General features: G+C 35.6%; 4 protein-coding genes across 8 annotated transcripts; 2 read left to right on the top strand and 2 right to left on the bottom strand.

Annotated features, from left to right (window-relative positions):
- Positions 1-195: 195 nt before the first annotated feature.
- On the bottom strand, positions 196-5463 carry LOC114873372 (ubiquitin conjugation factor E4 B). 2 transcript variants are annotated; one of them, XM_029181629.2, is made up of 8 exons: positions 5376-5463; positions 4449-4742; positions 3963-4367; positions 2520-3886; positions 2290-2437; positions 1508-2194; positions 1115-1436; positions 196-1039 (listed from the first exon to the last, which is right to left on the bottom strand). In XM_029181629.2, exons 1-8 carry the CDS (start codon positions 5397-5399, stop codon positions 975-977), a joined length of 3312 nt encoding a protein of 1103 aa, XP_029037462.1. In that variant the 5' UTR covers positions 5400-5463; the 3' UTR covers positions 196-974. The 2 variants fall into 2 exon arrangements, with proteins under 2 accessions (XP_029037462.1, XP_046143801.1); XM_046287845.1 differs by lacking the exon at positions 5376-5463 and adding an exon at positions 4948-5169.
- A 912-nt stretch (positions 5464-6375) lies between these two features.
- Positions 6376-7841, top strand: LOC114873377 (cytidine deaminase-like). 2 transcript variants are annotated; one of them, XM_029181637.2, is made up of 2 exons: positions 6376-6465; positions 7370-7841. In XM_029181637.2, the coding sequence occupies exons 1-2, from the start codon at positions 6432-6434 to the stop codon at positions 7777-7779; spliced, it is 444 nt and encodes a 147-aa protein (XP_029037470.2). In that variant the 5' UTR covers positions 6376-6431; the 3' UTR covers positions 7780-7841. The 2 variants fall into 2 exon arrangements, with proteins under 2 accessions (XP_029037470.2, XP_029037469.2); XM_029181636.2 differs by lacking the exon at positions 6376-6465 and adding an exon at positions 6498-6815.
- Positions 7813-16263, bottom strand: LOC114873371 (serine/threonine-protein kinase mTOR). 2 transcript variants are annotated; one of them, XM_029181627.2, is made up of 7 exons: positions 16173-16263; positions 9812-16097; positions 9589-9731; positions 9387-9527; positions 8675-9299; positions 8424-8604; positions 7813-8326 (listed from the first exon to the last, which is right to left on the bottom strand). In XM_029181627.2, the coding sequence occupies exons 2-7, from the start codon at positions 16032-16034 to the stop codon at positions 8311-8313; spliced, it is 7329 nt and encodes a 2442-aa protein (XP_029037460.1). In that variant the 5' UTR covers positions 16035-16097; positions 16173-16263; the 3' UTR covers positions 7813-8310. The 2 variants fall into 2 exon arrangements, with proteins under 2 accessions (XP_029037460.1, XP_029037461.1); XM_029181628.2 differs by having other exon boundaries at positions 16177-16263.
- A 425-nt stretch (positions 16264-16688) lies between these two features.
- Positions 16689-18051, top strand: LOC114873376 (tRNA methyltransferase 10 homolog A). 2 transcript variants are annotated; one of them, XM_029181635.2, is made up of 5 exons: positions 16689-16884; positions 17018-17327; positions 17412-17558; positions 17615-17720; positions 17825-18051. In XM_029181635.2, exons 1-5 carry the CDS (start codon positions 16694-16696, stop codon positions 17905-17907), a joined length of 837 nt encoding a protein of 278 aa, XP_029037468.1. In that variant the 5' UTR covers positions 16689-16693; the 3' UTR covers positions 17908-18051. The 2 variants fall into 2 exon arrangements, with proteins under 2 accessions (XP_029037468.1, XP_029037467.1); XM_029181634.2 differs by having other exon boundaries at positions 17806-18051.
- The last annotated feature ends 192 nt before the right edge of the window (positions 18052-18243 follow it).

Raw genomic sequence — 18243 nt, 5'->3', positions numbered from 1 at the left:
TAGTAACAATTAAACTGAATATTCAATTGAATAAATTTAGACCACATAAGTCATATTATAAACAATGGTATTGAAGTAATGAGTACCAGTATAAAACATAAATAGGATAATGAAAGGAAGTATAAATCGATTATATCAATTCAAAAATGAAGTCATTTAAAATAGACTCTTTTGTGGAAATGAAGAAATACTTGATTAAATGGAATTGTTTCAAGTAACATATTTTTATATATCGTATGTAAGTACATATACATATCTTTGCTCATAAAATTTATTGAACAAATATGCATGATACATTTACCATGTACATCTTTAGAAAGAATTATAGTCGCTGCAAATTATTTCCTTTCTTCCGTGCAACACATCACATGTTAACATCTAAAACGAGACTTAATAACAACTTTGTTTCAAATTTTTTTTCATACAAACCTTGTACATGAACTTTGCAGGAAATGATATCCTCTTTTTACTCTGTTTATGAATAGCGAATTTTAAATGGAAGTTGGGATAAATATCGATAATCCAATTCTATGTCAATTAAGGTTCTTAAATCTGATCGTGTTTTTTTTTTCTATTCTTCCCCCTTTTCTTTCTTTTTTTATTTTGTTTACTTTTTACCCGCGGTCACGTGCATTAGAACGTACAAAGGAACAAGTGCTAAATTTGTAAATAAGATTTTAATTTCTCTGGATACTGACGTTTCAGCCAGCAGTTATTTACAAGTTTTTAAAAGTATTTTTTCGAGTAATTGTTGGCAGTTACCTAGCTGCAGTCTGTTTAATGTTTAATGTATAAAAACCGTAAATTTATTGAGCGCAATATTTGCACAATAGCGAGATCATTGCACTATATTCATTTACTACACAGACTGATACATCTATTGGTTGGTAAAATGTACCGTGTAGTAATGATATTGGCTACGCAATATCGTGATGGTTTCGTTAAATGGTTATTTATTGTATTACGATCACAACTTATATATTTGTAGTTTTTTTCTTTTGTTGTTTCCACATTGATATCCTTTCCTTTAAATCGAGCACTAAAAATATTTCAAGAATTACGTTACCCGAGTCTTTGGCTGTTACATATTGGTAAGTTGAAATATTTAACTTACTTGGTGTAAGCATATCTTCGCTAAGTGGTTGCCGACTGAAAGGATCTGTAGCGCTATTAAGGAGATGTCTAATAATAACTGCTTTATCCATGACAATACCAGATGGAAGTTTAACAGGTTCTTCCATGAGTGTATCCATAAGTGGATCTCGAAATTCCTCTGGTGCGTCACCGTAATCTTCGTCACGTGCACGATTATCTCTAGCAATAACTGCAGCACGTTCTGCAAGTGCTATAAATCTTTCAATTTCCGTAGTAGTCTTGATTACCGACCTTTCTAATCTATTCGCAGCATCAGTAAATAATTCTTTGCAGAACGAGCGCTACAATTGTAATATTAATTAGAGCGACATGATTGTATTAATAATTTTATCCATATGAATTGTGAACTTACTTCGTCGGTAGCTAAAGCAGCCGCAAAATTATCGCAATCAAGATGTAAATATATATCGACCAATTGGCCGAGTAACGCTCTTGGTTCCCATCCGTATTTCTGTGGCTTTCTTACTTTTAAATTTTTACACTTAGGGCCACACAACTGTTGTAAATTAAAATTTAACATGGCACATAATCTTCCAACTAATTCAGGTCGTAAAAATGGTTCTGTGATGTCGACTGTTAAATAATGAAACATGGCAACGGTCTCCTTTGCTAATGTAAGATACGATCTGGCCTGTCTTTCATCTGCCGCTAATTGTCTCATTCGCGAATGTTGTTGTTCGGGGGAAAACGCTGCCCATGCTTTAAGATCGGACATAAGTTCTTGGATTTCATGAATACGCTTCAACGATTCTAAACTTTCATCTAATAAAAACGTCGTGTCGTTCATTAACATATTAATGAATTTCACAAATTGCTTCCCATTATTGCTTTCTTGAATAATTGATTCTCGATGCACCGGACTGTCCCACATAGACTTCAGGATTAAACTAATGTGATAACGAATTGAAAATTTGTCGTAAAATTCTGAACTGGAACCGGTTGTTTCAACGTCGGTATAAAATTTCATTAGGTACGACGCTAATAATGTTTTAGATATAGGATGTGCCATTACTTGATCGTGAAGTGATTCGGTTCGCCCCTGAAAATAAATAATAATAATAATACACTTTGTATTCAAGTTACAATTCAAATAAGAAAGATTAATTAAAATTATTAAAAAATAAAAAGAATTACCTGAACACTAGGATTTATTACAAATAGCACTTCAATAATTTTTGCTATTAAATATGGATTTCGTATACAATGTGGAGTACATACTACAACAAGTAACCATGTAATAAGTGAATTGTCCATGTTATTTACTATTACGCCAGGACTAAATCTGCAAATAACGAATACAATAATTGCATGATAAATAAGTTTTTCTTCTAACTCAATGTTATATAATTTAAATAGATACTTACTGAAGGGTAAATAACAAAAATTCTGCAATATCTTCAACATACCATTCTGGTAAGGCTGTAAACTTTTGTGGAACTTCTTGAGGTAAAGGAAGTTCAGGAAGAGGATTTCCTGGCGGAGTTTGAGTTAATAAACTTAGAAGAACCTCTGCTACAGAAATATAAAAATGCAAGCATCTTCTCAATAAAACAGGATCATTTAATCCAGCATCCGTGCACGATTTAGACTTGCCGAGTTGCTTCAATTGTTCTTTACAACGTTTTATTAATTCTTTGTTACGACCTGCGAAAGGACTGTCTTTCCATTGCGGTTCAGTAGCTTGTAGATCGTCGAGCATTTTCTGCACATCGCGTAAAGTCCTCAGCTTTCTCTGGTATTTCTGTAAAGCCGGTAACAACGCTATATGGTGACAATGTAGAGTAAGAAACCAACATTGTGTTGGAAACTTTGGCTCGACCCACTTGTGTGTCCTTTCTAAATGTTTTAGCCAATCAGCAACTTCTTGATACGATAGCTTCAACCTTGTGTCATTTTTTATTTCCACAAAACTCGAAGGATGAAACGGATATAAAGGATCCACTGTGTCCAATTTAATTTTCACGGAAAGCATTTGTAAAACTGAGAGTAAATTTAACATAAATCCGTCTCCGGCAAGGGAGAATTCTTCCGTTTGTATTTGAGCACGTTTCTCGTTATGACGTAACAACGTTGCTAAGTATGTTAACATAGCTTCACGGCAGTTGCTGTTTGCGAGTATCGCATGAAATATTTTATGAAGCGACGTTCTGGTGCTTTCCAGTTCTTGTTGCAACGTTAAATTCATCGACTTGTCGATGAATGGATTACCGCTGAAGAATTTCTCAGCCACGTTCGGTTCATCTTCGGCAAATACAGACACTGATAAAAAAGGTCCAAGAAAAGACGTTGTTGTGAGTTCTCTACCAGCTGCTGAGGTCATAATGTCAGGCAAAAATTGTACTTGATGAATAATTAAACGACAGATCGGGCGTATGTTACTACTCGGTCCACAACGAATTTCTATTAACTCTTCTAATGCTTCGATCGGTCTTCGATGCGTATTCCCAACCAAACTAGGATGCTGCATTGAAAGGTATAAGCCTTGCAAAAGTGGAGTAAAAATTTTATTAAATACTGCTGAATTTGTATGCGTCCTTGCCACAAGCTCGTGTAAATATCCACGTGGTAAACTCTGCGACAATACTGGGTACAGTAGGGGAGTCATAGCTAAAGGATATGTAGTTGAAGACTGCGAAATACCAACTAGGCCTTGCAATACAAGACTGGAATACTGAACACATTGTGCTCTTAGAATAGCCAGTACATCAGACAATGGCGGTGTACTCGATTTCTGTTTGCAAAGAAAATGTTATTACATATTGCACAGAAAACAGTTAATTTCGTTCGGATATGGTTATCAGTTATACCTTTGGATTGTTACGTTCTTCAACTGCAACTCTTGAATAGCAATCTAGTAAATAAGTGAAACTCTTACTTTGCGACGATTTACAACAAATATCACACCGGCAAAACGTCGCAACTGGGCTTAATAAAGGACTTGTTTGACTATTAGGGCTGTCTTCTCGATTCGAAGATATATCTACATTAATTTCTTTTAAAGGATCTTCGTCTTTCACAAACATACACAGTATCTCCATCAGTGCTTGATTTATTATTTCTGCGGCATCCACAAATTTTTGCGTTAACTCGTGTGCCGCAGTTTGTGGTAAGAATATGCAACCTTCTGTAGGTTCCTTCCATGATATGCATAATATACGTGAGATAACAGAATGTATTTGTTCTGTAGTTATCTCTGTACTAGAACTTGTAGTCTGAAAGAAAAAAAAAAGAAAAAAAAAGACAATTTAAATAATAGATATTCCTATACTTAAAAAACTTACGCCGATACTTACACGTGATCTTGGTTTTAAATCTTTTCTATCCGATTCTTCAACTTCCATATTTTCAATTCCTGAATCTACATCAACTCCAGAATTATTACATTGTTTATCACTATTTTCCTCTACTTCCATTGGTATCTCAGAATTCTGAAACTGCTGTTGCTTTGATGGCGATATTATTTGTTCTGTAAATGCTTTCGATGGACCTGGCGTACTTGGAGAAACTGGACCGCTACTGTGATTTGAATTAGTTCCTGAATTAATGGTATCTAAGCCTGCTAAACGAGCCATACGTCTTCTTCTTACCTATAATTCGCATAGATAAATTTTTTATTATATTCCTATTTTCTATAAGGAGAACAAATTAACAAATTTTAATAAACAACATTTAAGTAAGCATAAATTAAGTCTATAATTTATATTTAATACTTTGACAATGATACATTTGAGATATTTTTTGTTTCCCTTTTATTTCATTAAAAAATATAACAGGAAGCAACAATAAACAAACCTATATAAAATGTAAACAAATAGTTGCTATATATTTATAATAAAGAACACAAAGAATAACAATGAAAAGCAGAATACTGAAACACGTTAAAAATAAAATTTCATCCTGTCTTTAACCTATGAAACAAAGAACATTTATTTACGTTACAAATGAATAAATAACTGTAGCAATTTATGACAAAGAAAACTGTCCTAAGAAATTACAGTATTGGAGAAAATCGGTTTTAATACATTATCGTTATATAATTATCTCAACATAACATCAGAGTGAAACAAGTATTTTACAATGTGCCAGCAAACACTCTTGCCATTGTCGTTTGCATGTGATAAAGCTAGTAAAGTACAACGAAAAAAAAAAATGAAACGAATGGTAGCAACAAAACGAAGTCGACAGTGAATAACGATTGAATACGATGCATTGGTACTCACTTCCTCTTGACTTAACTCGTTCATGTTAATTTTCTTATTTTTCTTTCAATCTATTTTAACCTTTGACACAAGTGACCGTGACTTCACGTTTATTGTACTATAAAAATTCAGTAGAAAAGAGGTGTTCACTGTTTAGAGAATTCTGGACGAGATATGTCAAAAATTTGGACAGTCACTCCACATCTGTTTGCGTTTGGACGTGAAGCCAGCAATTCCACGCTGCGTTACGGATAATCACTGCCAAGCTGCGTCGATTCTTCAAAACAGCTGAGCAACATACATCGGAACGCACTCTTGCACTGATAATGCTAACTACCTTGATGAAATTATGTACATATGATAACGTCTCACTTCGATATTTCGTGGTAAAATATTATTAACAAAAAGTACTTTCATCGAAAGTATTTACACTGATGTGTTCATGCAATTTATGTTCGTTTATATAATATTACGTTCCAAAATTAATCACCATATTGCAATTTAATACATTTGGATTTATTAAAAACTTTCTCGTGGGATTGAATCGTTATACATATCGTTAAATACGATTATTAATTACGACAATGACTAACTGTTCAAATAATTTGAAGGTTTGAAAATCTGCACCGATTTATATCAACTTGAAAATTGTTTTAAAACATGTAATATTAATATCATTCGGAAGGTAATGTTATCAGACATTAAGATTTCAAGCTTCTAACACTTTGTTGTATAGAATAGAAAATATTTTTATAAGTCATTTGAATAATTACATAATCAAATACTGTCATAATGATATTTAACCTTTAATTCATTGTGAATATTCTTATACGCGTTTCAAACCTCCACTGCTATTTTCGCTCTCTTTTTTTTTTATAACATAATTTAAAAATTCCGTTGTCCCGTGTTCATTACGAAAATTTAATCTTCACTTATACAGCGTTTAATTCAAGGTTAGGTTAAAATATATGCAAAAGAATTGAAATACAAATGTTTTAAAGTAAGTTGGATAGTCACAAAACACATTTTTAACAGACAACGGCTGAATTTATTATAATAATTTTTATAAACGATTACATGAAAACGCGGAGAAACAACACGAAACATAAAGGTACATGCAAGAGCGTTCTTTTTACTTATTCAATAGTAAGTATACTCTTGTTGGTTGCTTCGCTTACAAATGCATTTACGCGTATGTGATTATTACATTTGTCAGTAAATTCGTGTGTGTTGTACATACATACATGCATACGTATATTTTTTTACGGTGCGTGTATGTACGTATATGTACGCATATCTCTGTAAGGGTTTTTCATAATCGAAATACAGTTTCTTATCGCGATGTAATCTAGTGCTTGTTGCATTAAGTATCAGATTTTTGTCCTTTAAAATTACCAGTTAAACCGTTAACAATTTATATCAAAATGAGCGGGGAAGAAATTATTGATTTTACTACTTTAGGTAAACGTAATATTATCATTTATCTACTTTAGTGACATCGATTTTATTAATTTATTTCTTACGTGTTCAAGCTCGAGTAGTACTAGTGACATATGTCAAATAGTATTACGAACATTCCTTTATTCAATAATTATATATACTTGTTATATTCGATCAAAATTATTTTTATAAATTACGGATTATTTACTTTTATTATATAAATTACCATAAACTGATGTTATCATTATTATAGTTATGCAACTACATACTATATTTAGATGTATTAGTTTCTGAATCAATTTTGCAGTTTTTCATTGTCTTTATATAACGTGCTCTTCAAATTTTCCCGTCAAATATAATAGCACAAGAATATACATATACACATATATGCAGCTGTTTTTTTCTTTTTTTTTAAGAATTAAATATGAATAGAGTTTTATGGTATGTATGTATATAATTGTATGTTATTCCTTAATAAAACTATTATCGTATTTCAAAATTAATATACATACAAAATTTTTTCACTCATAATTTTTTATATGCATACACTATTTATAAATGTTCATGTTTTGTAGAACCAGAAATTCAAGTTTTGGTGAAGAAGAGCACAACAGCTCGCGAATATTCTTATTCACCCTATAGTAAGTTTAAAGTTGGAGCTGCAATACTTTGTACCGATGGGACCACTTTCACAGGCTGCAATGTAGAGAATGCATCTTATCCTGTTGGAACGTGTGCTGAAAGAACTGCTATTGTAAAAGCAGTGTCAGAAGGAAAACGAAAATTCAAAGCGTTAGCAGTAGTAGCTGATAAAGAACAGAATACTTTTGCCACTCCGTGTGGCTTCTGTAGGCAAGCTATCGTAGAGTTTGGTGATATACAAATTTATTTGGTAGGGCCTGACATGAAAAATGTATTAAAAACTTCAATCAGCAAGCTATTACCTCGTGCCTTTGGCTTTGGAAATGCAGAAATATTACAATAAATAATTTCTAAAGTATGTTTTTATACGATTCAATAGCTCTGAAATAAAATAATTTATTTGTACTCATTAACTTTTTTACTATCATATTGTCATATCCCATAGTAAAAATGTGCAACTATTACTTATATCCTATCCTATAAATTGATATACGATTGGTGCAATTATAACAATTGAGATATCAGTTTCGTGTACAGTAAGTTTCAGTGAATACAAAGACAATCCTTAAAAAAAAATATTGTTACTGTAATCTTATTCCTGAGTAGTTTTCTCGTGTTTACATAATAAAAATGTAAGCGATTGTAACGAGGTTTCTAAACGGTGTGACTGCTAATGTACATTATACTCAATAAGCGAGAATAAGACGAATACATATTATATACAATCAATGTAATAATGTAGCTTATTTATGTATGTACAATATGCTCTAATATTATGATGTTACATATAATCATTCCTTAATAATAAAAATGCAAAACAGGAACGAGACTGCATATGATACACATCCAAGACCTCATCCATGAAAATCTTTCTTTACCAAAAAGGACACCTGCAATTGAACATAATTTTAATATTATTTATTACCCTTAATAATATGTACGAGTAAAATGACTTATTTCAGAGAGATAATGAGAGACTGAAAATACCATCCGATATAACATTGACATAGATTTTCATTATTGGTAGCCTGTTGAATTAAAAGATCAACTTGACGTTGGACGCTTAATGTTTCTTCATGAGAGAAATCGCGTCCTGTTAATTTATCCCTTACTCTTGTTATAATTGTAAGAGCTTTTTTGTTAAGTGCTTCTGGCTGATTAGTGTCACCTGTTAAAAATACGTTCAATTTTTATTTTCATGTTCCATAAGGGTGAACTTTATTAAAACGACATATTACCTCCATTTTCAACGCTACACGGTACTCCTTTCTTTGGTAACGTAGCAGTAAGAGAATCTAACGTATCGCTATGCTCCTGATTACTACTAGCACTCATCCCTTGAGCGTCAGATCTTTTACCTTTCAACGCAGCGCTATCCATTAATCTCCAATTTAACAGAGGATCATAAACAAACGCTTCTAACACCGCCATCAAGCTGTCCTTGTTACGATGCAGAACCGACATTACCGATTCGCAGGTTCTTCTGTACGTGCCCTCGATTCCCGTTACCTCCATTGCATTGATTAACATTCTGGTTAATCTAAATGGTATTTTTTCAGGAAACTTCTCACGGGTCATGGCCACTTCGAAGCAATCTCCAAAATCGATATGCAATATTTTTCCGCTTAAGCGATCTAACATTAAATTCGAGGGATGCCGATCTCCAAGGCCAAGAATGTATCCTACCATTGACATTACAGCAAGAGAACGAGTATAATTCGTTCTGCGATCAAACCATACTTCACTCGACGGTGATTTTAGCCAGAGAAGTCGCGACAAATCATCACCGTGCGTGTGTTCGAGGGCATGTTCGAAAACTTCAACCTTTTGCATAAGCGTAAGATGATCGTAACCCGGAGCCATCTGTATATTAAATTTTCTTTGGTTAGATTATCAAAGAAGATCAAGTTTTCTGCATATACATGGTGTCTCATAACTCATTATACTTACCCGTAACATTATCTTATGTTCTATGTTTAACAATATTTTCTTCTTTTCCCTGTAATCCCTAATTAGAGTATGCAATGTATCGCAATGCGGTACCCAACCAATTAAACCGCTATTCGTAGATAACGGAATTACAGCATATCTCTAAAAGTTGGAATAGAAGTTAATATTTGTTAAATTTATAAAACTTGTATCAATATCTTACTTGGATAGTAAGATTTCTTCTAAATGTATCTGGATCATGCAGTAGAAGAGTATTGACTAGACCAAACAATTGCATCACACGTTCATCCTGCCTAAGATCCTCGTGTCCCTTCAAAAGGAACATGTAATCCTTACCATTACTACCTGTTCAAATAGAATTTTAAGCGTTAGCAATTCTCAATCTTATAAATTATAAAATAATTGACTGGTAGAATGAGGCAGACCTTTTATACACAATTTTCGTGGTCGTTGTTTGCTTGTTATCACTTGCATTGAACTATGAATACTTGCTATTCTGACTATTGGCTGTCCAGGACTATAACTTCCTGGTACGGCTAGTTCCAAATCTCTGCAAAGAAGTAACTTTGGACTAACATATTGAAGCTCTAAACTAGTTAACTGGGGCAATTGCCGGGATATTCGTCGAAAAACATGATAGTACAGATCCCAGGCCTGATTCAAATCACGAACATTGCGTGACGCTTTGTATCTGTGACACCATTCCTGTGCTTCCATTAAATCTCTACCGTAAGCTTGATTAAAGGATGTCTCCTTTAAAGTTTGGGGACCTCTTTCTAACATGGCATGCAAAGGCTCCAAAGTATCAAACATCCCTCTGACATTTCTTTCTCCAAAATACAGTCTACTAGCTTCTTCCAATCCTTCGTGCCAAAGCTCATGCCAGAGAATTGCAACTCTAATCAATTCATCGCTGACCATCATTGCTTGCTGCACTAAAGTTGGACTATGCTCGCACATACTCTTCAAAATTTTATTCGCAGCAGTTTTCCTGGCATGGCTGGCACTTTTTGAGGCGACAGTCAACGGATAGACTAAAGCTTGGGGATGAGTTTTTCCAATATCTATCAGAAGATGATGTATGCATCGACCAACCAATGCCCTGGGAGTATCTATTCTCGCTATAAGTTGAGGAATTACTTGTAACCACGTATTGATCTCGATCAATCGAATACCTTCGACGATGGCTTCGTACACTTCTGGCCATTGTCCATAATCAAACCATAATGTCAATAAACGAAGCGTATCTTGCAATGAATTCCCATGCGAGAGATTAATAGATCTAAAGAAACCTTCTACCGCTGGTACAGTAAATTGAGATATATATTGTGAACTAGAGAGATTATTACGGGTTCCATTTCCTGGATTATTTTCAGCGTTAGACTCCCCCTGTTGGTGCTTGTAGAATAGAACTGTTTCAAAGTTAGTATACGCAAAAGCGTGCCATGCTTTGTACCATGTTGGATCGTGTTCCGTTGCTGCGGCATAATAAGATAGAACCGCCGGTATAGAATGTTCGTTTATACCTTGCAAAGCCTCTAACCATTCCCCAAGCTTCAGGTAACATCTAGCGAGTAGTCTCTTTCTTACTTCTTGCTGTTTCTCATCCTCCGGATTTACAATCGACACGGTTGTCGGTTGCAAAGACGTCTGTACGAATCTTTGCAATTGATTGTACGCCTCCTCTCGTTTATTCGCGACCCACATGTGCTTGCAGTAAGCAAAGGTAACCTGAGGATGAATGGTCGGCAACGGTTGATCAGGGGTTAACGATGGATCCGCACAAAGTAACATCACCAATGTTTTATGGCATAACATCAAGCTACCGTTTTTTCGACAGAGACTCGCGTATTTCAGCCATGTATACATATCATCCTGCGGCGAGACCACCAACGTATGAACCTGTATAATCTTTTGCCAATCTTCGACTATTCTTTGCCCACCTTGAAGTCTTTCCCACCACATGGATTTGATGGTATTCCTTCTCTCCGGAACGAGCTTGAATTGTATCACCTCTTCTAATTCAGCTAATTTCTGTACCTCCACCATCGCGTTGTAGGCTCTTTGATAACTTTCACCAGCCATGGCGGTCAGCTCGGTGTCCAGCAAATCTCTGGCGCTGTCGATAAGTTGATGAGCAAGATTGTACTGCTCGTCGTGAATCGCTAAAACAGCTCGATAAAAAGCCCCGTCTTGATTATCCTTCGGTATCACTAATACATATTTCTCCATGCTCTCCCACTGACTCAAGCCCCACGCAGCAGCGGCAGCCATCCTAGCCATTCTCTGTTTAATCTCGTCGCTCTGGTGCGACCATTGTTTAGTCGCTACATCGTGCAACTGTCCCCATTCACCGAGTGCCTCCAAGCATCGCATTTCGCCCAATGTGGATTCCACGTCGTTCATATCGCTTTCCAATCTTTCTCTGTACAACTGCAACGCTTTGTCCCAATTATGTAACTTTTCGTACCAACGAATTTGCACCTTCAGATCTTGCTGGTTACTCTGATTCATAACGTACTCTAACAAACCTTCGGCGGCTTCTTTTTGCTGGAGTTTGTTATTAATCGATATTAAAGATTCGAAAACGTTGCTGTTCCTGCTCTTATGAAACTCATCCTCCTTGTAATGCAACGCTTTCGCGTACGCCCTGCAATGCATCGCTCGTTCGCCTAAAATTTTGTTGTCCAACGGTAACGGCCCCTTGTCGCAGTGTTCCATAAATTCCGCCAGGTTCAGGATCGTTTGCGTTATCTCAGGAAGATCCGGCACCATCAACGCTTGCTGCAACGTCTGTATAAGCTCTGTTCTATACGTATCGTCCAGTTCTGTCCAACAGGATACAAATGCAGCGTTGAACAAGTCCCTGGGTAACTGGGAATACGTCTGAGCAAGAGCCCAGCAGGATCTCAATGCCGGCGATGGTGATTCCTTGAGCAAACCGATCGACAAACTTCTCAGCCATTCAAGCCAATCATCCTTCGATACTCTCCTCGTCGCTGTCCAAGCTTTCTGAAGATTCGAAGCAGACACGTGTAATCGTTTTATCGTGGTCGTGTCCGACGATGTCAATGACAAATCACGGTTCTTATTTCTCGAATGTCGATGCCGTATCAGTAGATAATCTTCGCCATCAGCAACGGTTGTTTCTGTTAAAATTTTATCTATTAGAACGTCGTAACGGGAATTAACAATCTTGTGTTTCGTCATAACTTTTTGAACTAATAATATAAATATTTGATACTTTTTCCCTAATTGTATCACCAATGCACACAACGTGTCCATGGCCGTGTCTCGTAGCTCCGGACACTGATCCAGAGTTCGAACCAAAGGATGAACGATTCTAGACGCGAAATCTGTAAAGTCTAACGTGTCGGCCAGATGATCGACGGTCTCCAGTGCGACTCTGTTTACAGTTATCGGACAGTCGGTGGCGTGAAACAACTTGACGATAGGCGGCAAGACCAAATGAAGATAGTTATCCAAATTGTTGCCAAACTTCTGTAGCGCTTGGAGAAGTTTCACAGTGACCGATCTATCTTTGCTTGTATCGTGTGTAAGAACTCTTAATATCTGTGGCATCAATTGCGGCAAGTAAATTTTGAATTCAGCACCTAAGGCGACCGCAATATGTTCGACTAGAAGTATCAGCGTACTTTGTAACGGGCTGTTCACAGTCCAGAATTCTTTGATCAAATTGAATATATCATCCAAATAATTTCTAATATGTTGCTTCACGATGGCTATGAGAATGGCCAGCTGTTGGAAGAGATATTCTCGAAAATTAACGTCCGCCGTGCGAACAACGTTCAGAAAGCTTGGCATTACTTGAGAAATATATGGCACGCATTTTATTCCTAAACTTTTGAATATAAAAGTTACCGCTTGAACCACCATTGTGTGGTGCTGCGATAACGTCGGGTCACGTATGATCCTCATAAGCGTTGCGATCGCTATAGCTGGATAATATTCCTCCAAGGTAGACGATGACATGTTCACCAACATTTCACTGGTCGTTAAGTCCTGTGTATTCTCAGTGTCGCTTTTAGTATCAGCCATAGACGTAAGAGTGTCTAACAGAGAATCAATCTGGCCAAGATTCATTTTGTGCTTGTACGGATCCAAAGCACCGAGTAAACCAAGTACTCTTATCGTTTCTCTCCTAATGATCGGTTGTTGTTCAGTTTTCAAGAAGTTTATCAAAACATCTAACAGCGAAGGATACTGCATGTACGGTTTTACAACGTGACCGGTGCTTCCAACTAATTGCCCAAGAACCCATAGGGCAACTCCTCTTTTCTCTGGAGAACTGGCGTCTACAAGCATTTCGAGCAGGATAGATAAAAGCTCAGGCATCCACTGTTGCATTTCGGCACCGTTCACTTCGGCTAGATCACCGATAGCTCGTAATATACCTAAGATTACACCAGGGTTCGATTCGGGTTCCTTTAACTTCGGTACGAGAACTTTTAATATCGGTTCCATGTACGGTCTTATGAGTCTTGGCGCGCTGACAACCAAATGATCTAACATACGTGCTGCTTGTTCTTTGTTCCGACCCATACCAGAATGCTCCAATTCGGTTAAAAATTGTATCAGCGTTTTCCGAAGAGACGGCATTACGTACGCCGGGTTCATCGTGCTCAATCGTCCGATCGTACGAATCGCTAATTCTCTTATTTCAAACATTTCGTCGTTCATCGCGATAAATAACGCTGATAGATTTTCGGCTTGCGCGAGATGAATGTCGAAAGAATCATCCAAAGAGGCTAAAACCCAGAGTCTCACGTCAGGATCTGTGTCCGTGATCCCTACGACTAGCAATTTCCCAAGAACAGTGGAAACGGTGTTGGTCACTGTAGGTCCTGGTTGATTTAACGCTAAACGTAATAATCTCGAACACGTTCTCACAGCCTCTAATCGTACCTCGGCTTGTTCTGATGTGAGAAAATGATCTGCACATCGTCTGACAAATTGTAAAAGCGGATTACCGTCGAAATTAAACGTTCCAAGGGTTTTCAATGCCAAAACTGTAGATGGAATATCTACTTCTGTAGGAGGGACAGATATGGGGCTAGTTGCAGTCCACGGTGCACCAGGATGTCTTAAAGGTTTTTGCATCAGAACCTGAGACAACATGCGTAGAAGTCCTTGAGATATGTCAGATTTTAATGATGGAACGCTATGAGCTAATTCTCTGAGAGATGTTGTGAGAATCGGGCTCAATCCGGTTGCTAACATCGGCTCCAACAGATCCCTTACGTCCGCAGCTATCACTTGTTTCACAGCGTGTCCAAGTAGAGTTATGCAAATAAATACTGCTGGTTCCAAGGCTGTTCCTCGCTTCTTGGTGGATGTCTCTTTAGAAGGTAATAAACTCTTAATTACTTCCATAATTTTTGAAAGATAAGGATTTATTGAATCCTGTACTGCGACAGCTATAAATCCAATTGTGGTAAACGCAGCGTACCTATCTTTTTCTCTACTACGTAAAGTCATTAAAAGATATGCTAGCGACTCTCTCAGATGATCGTTTGTAAATTTCTCTCTATTAAAAGCTGCTAGTCTAGGCAACAACATCATAAGAGCGTGTTGAATATGTGGATTTCTAGACATTCTTTGATTCATTACATCATTGTAGATGTCATCTAGCCTTTCTTGCATCAAACAACGGCAAACTGCAGATTCGTGGACCGGATATAACGTTTGCTGAAAATTAGAAGAACTCTGAGAAGAACTGGACCACTTAGAGACTATAGCCGTTTTTAATCGAGGCATCAAAGACAATATATCGTTTTCGTTCTGCTGAGTAGAGCAATTTAATCGTTCCATTAAACCTTCGTAATTTCTTTCCCATTGAATGTTACTACATCTAAGCAATTCGTTTAATATTAATAACGAACCATGTATTCTATCGTCTCTGTTAACTCCCCTTTCTCTTGTATATACTTCTTCAAATCCTGCTACTATTTCATCGTAGCATTGCTTGTACCATTGAGACTTGTGCATTTGTTTCGCCGTTTCCCTCTGCGCAGTAACAACTAAAGCAGCTCGTAATGCTTCAACAGCACCTTCTCTTATCACAGGTTTTGGATCACGTATCGCGTTAAATATAAGTTCAAAAAATGGAGTTACTTGTTGAAAAAAATATGTCGGCATGGAAACAGCGAGTTCCCTTAAAACAAGCACAGCAGCGTGTCTTTTACCTTCGTGTCTGTCTCCGCCGAGCCATTCAAAGGCACGCTTTACTTCGAATTCTACATATTCTGCAGTGTAAGTACCTGAAACTAATGCCAATTTTCCAACAGTTTTAGCAGCCAATTCCATAACCCCTACATCGTTGGAAGGTAATAAATTTCTCAAGTAATTCGCAAATCTTATAGTTCGTGTGTTAATATTTCCTACATCGGCTCCAATAAGGCAAACTATAGCTAATATTCCTCCCTTCTTTTCATTGACATCTGATCCGGATACCATTTCAAATATATGGTGATTAAATTCATCCATAAAAGCTGTGATTTCTTCTTGCGATGCTTCACGGAGCTCTGTTTTAACATAGAGACAAAGGTCCCTAGCTGCTTTATTACGTGTTTCCTCATTTTTAGATTTAAGTCTTTGAACAAACTGTTGCAAGAGCATACTTAACATTGTTAAAAATTTACTGCTGTCAATTTTACAACTTAATTCTCGTTAATTTCTTCGTAATGATATCTGAAAAAAATTTGACATTCACGAATGTAAAGTAAGATTATGCATGAATAGAAATTAACGTTTATTTCCACGTACCTACTTGACATCACACGAATTTTGCATTGTGATACAATATTTTCATGATTGTCATTATTTCTTTAATTTTCTTAAAGAATAAAGTTGTAATAAGTATATCTTCAACTACATTATTACGAGGCGATGTCTGTCACATAAATCCTTCATGTTTTGATTCACGCCAATTATATGTCGAATAAACTACAAGCTGCTTCTGTGTGTTGTAAACACACAAATCATTGAATTAGTCGATGTCATTAATTTTGTGAATTTATAGTAAATACAGAAAAAATAAAAGTGATGTGTTCTTCGAGAGAACTATCTTAAGTTTATAACCTCTACATTGGTTAGCACAGTTTGCTCGTGCAGGAAAATTGTGCGCTTTCAAGAGGCTTCCCCCACTCTGTTTGATAAGCTATGTGTTACCGTTTGAGCCTGGTGTATAGCGATATCAGTCATAAAAGAGGTTATTTATATATACTTCATTGACTGAAGTAATTTTAAATGCGTTTCAAACATTTAATTAGAAAAACTATAAGAACATGGCAAATGAAAAGGATATAAGTAACATTGAAAAGGTAGAAAATCGTACACAATATGTGAACATGTGTGATAAAGAAGCATGTTACAATGGAGAGAAAAAATTATTAGAAATAAATCCAAGTTTAAGCAAACGTCAGCAGAAAAAAGTAAAAAAACGAGAAAAATGGTTGGAACGAAAGGTGGAGATAAGGTTTTTACTTTACAATTATCATAAATTCATAAACCTTTTGGGATAAAATTTTATAATAACATTGTTAAGGTTATGATTGTAATATTGCCAATGTTAATAACGTTGCTGATTAAAAATAATATTAATTTTACAGATTACGCGAAAGAGAAAAAGCAAGGCAAAAACGAGCATTTGCTCGTGCAAATAATATAGACCTTGGCCCATCTAGAAAAGCTTTAAAAAGAATTACAATGGCAGATAGTACATGTAAAATTGGAATAACTATTGATTTGTCATTTGATGATTTAATGATTGACAAAGATATTGCAAAATTGACTAAGCAAATATTAAGATGTTATACTTTAAACAGACGTGCTATTGCACCAATGCAATTTTCACTTACAAGTTTTAATGGAAAATCAAAGACAAATATGGAAAGGCATAATGGATACGAACATTGGGATGTATGTTATTATTTGAACAAGTTCAAATTATTATATGAAATTAGCAAAATCTACATTTAAAAATGTATCAAATACATTTTGTAGGTCAAATTTTATATGGAATCATACTTGAATGTCCATCCAAAAGAGAAAATCATATATCTTACTAGTGAATCAGAAAATGTTATCACTCATCTGGAACATGATTGTTTGTACGTTATAGGTGGTCTTGTTGATCATAATAGTCATAAGGTAAGCTAACTTTCTTAATTCCCATAAGTCTTCTTACATTACATTTATATTTTTAGGGTCTCTGCCATAAGTTAGCTGTACAGGCTGGAGTGAGGCATGGCCGGTTACCTCTAGATAAATTTTTACAAATGAAAGCTAGAAAGGTTTTAACTGTTGATCATGGTATGTTTTACTTACAATTTAGTTAATTAATTGATTAAAATATTACTGACTAAAATGTTAACATTTAGGCATGTATATTTTTCAGTGTTTGAAATTTTGCTTAGGGTTAGTGAAGGAAAAACATGGCAAGAAGCATTTTTGCAGGTGTTACCAGAAAGAAAAAACGCACAACCCATTGAACCATTAGAAAGAAAGGAAGATGTGTCAAAAATCTATAATGAAAAACAAACATTACTTCATATAAACAATGAGGTAGAAGAAAAAATGGAAATTAATGAACTTGAAAGCACAAATGATGTATATACACAATAAAAATGTTGTGGATAGAACAGTTATGTATGTATCATATATAACTTTACAATATTGATATTTTATCAAATTCTTACAATTTCTGTTATCTTTCTATTTTCTCTATTAACACTTTTATTATCACAATACATTTTGCAAATTTAAAGAAAAAAAAACAAATTCGTTCATGTTCGCACGATTTTATCTACATAAAAAGTAGATAAAAATATATTTG

This window comes from Osmia bicornis, chromosome 11, assembly GCF_907164935.1.
Source record: "Osmia bicornis bicornis chromosome 11, iOsmBic2.1, whole genome shotgun sequence".
Taxonomy (NCBI): domain Eukaryota; kingdom Metazoa; phylum Arthropoda; class Insecta; order Hymenoptera; family Megachilidae; genus Osmia; species Osmia bicornis.
The sequence above is the reverse complement of the archived record's forward strand: the minus strand, read 5'-3'. Positions and strand labels throughout refer to the sequence as shown.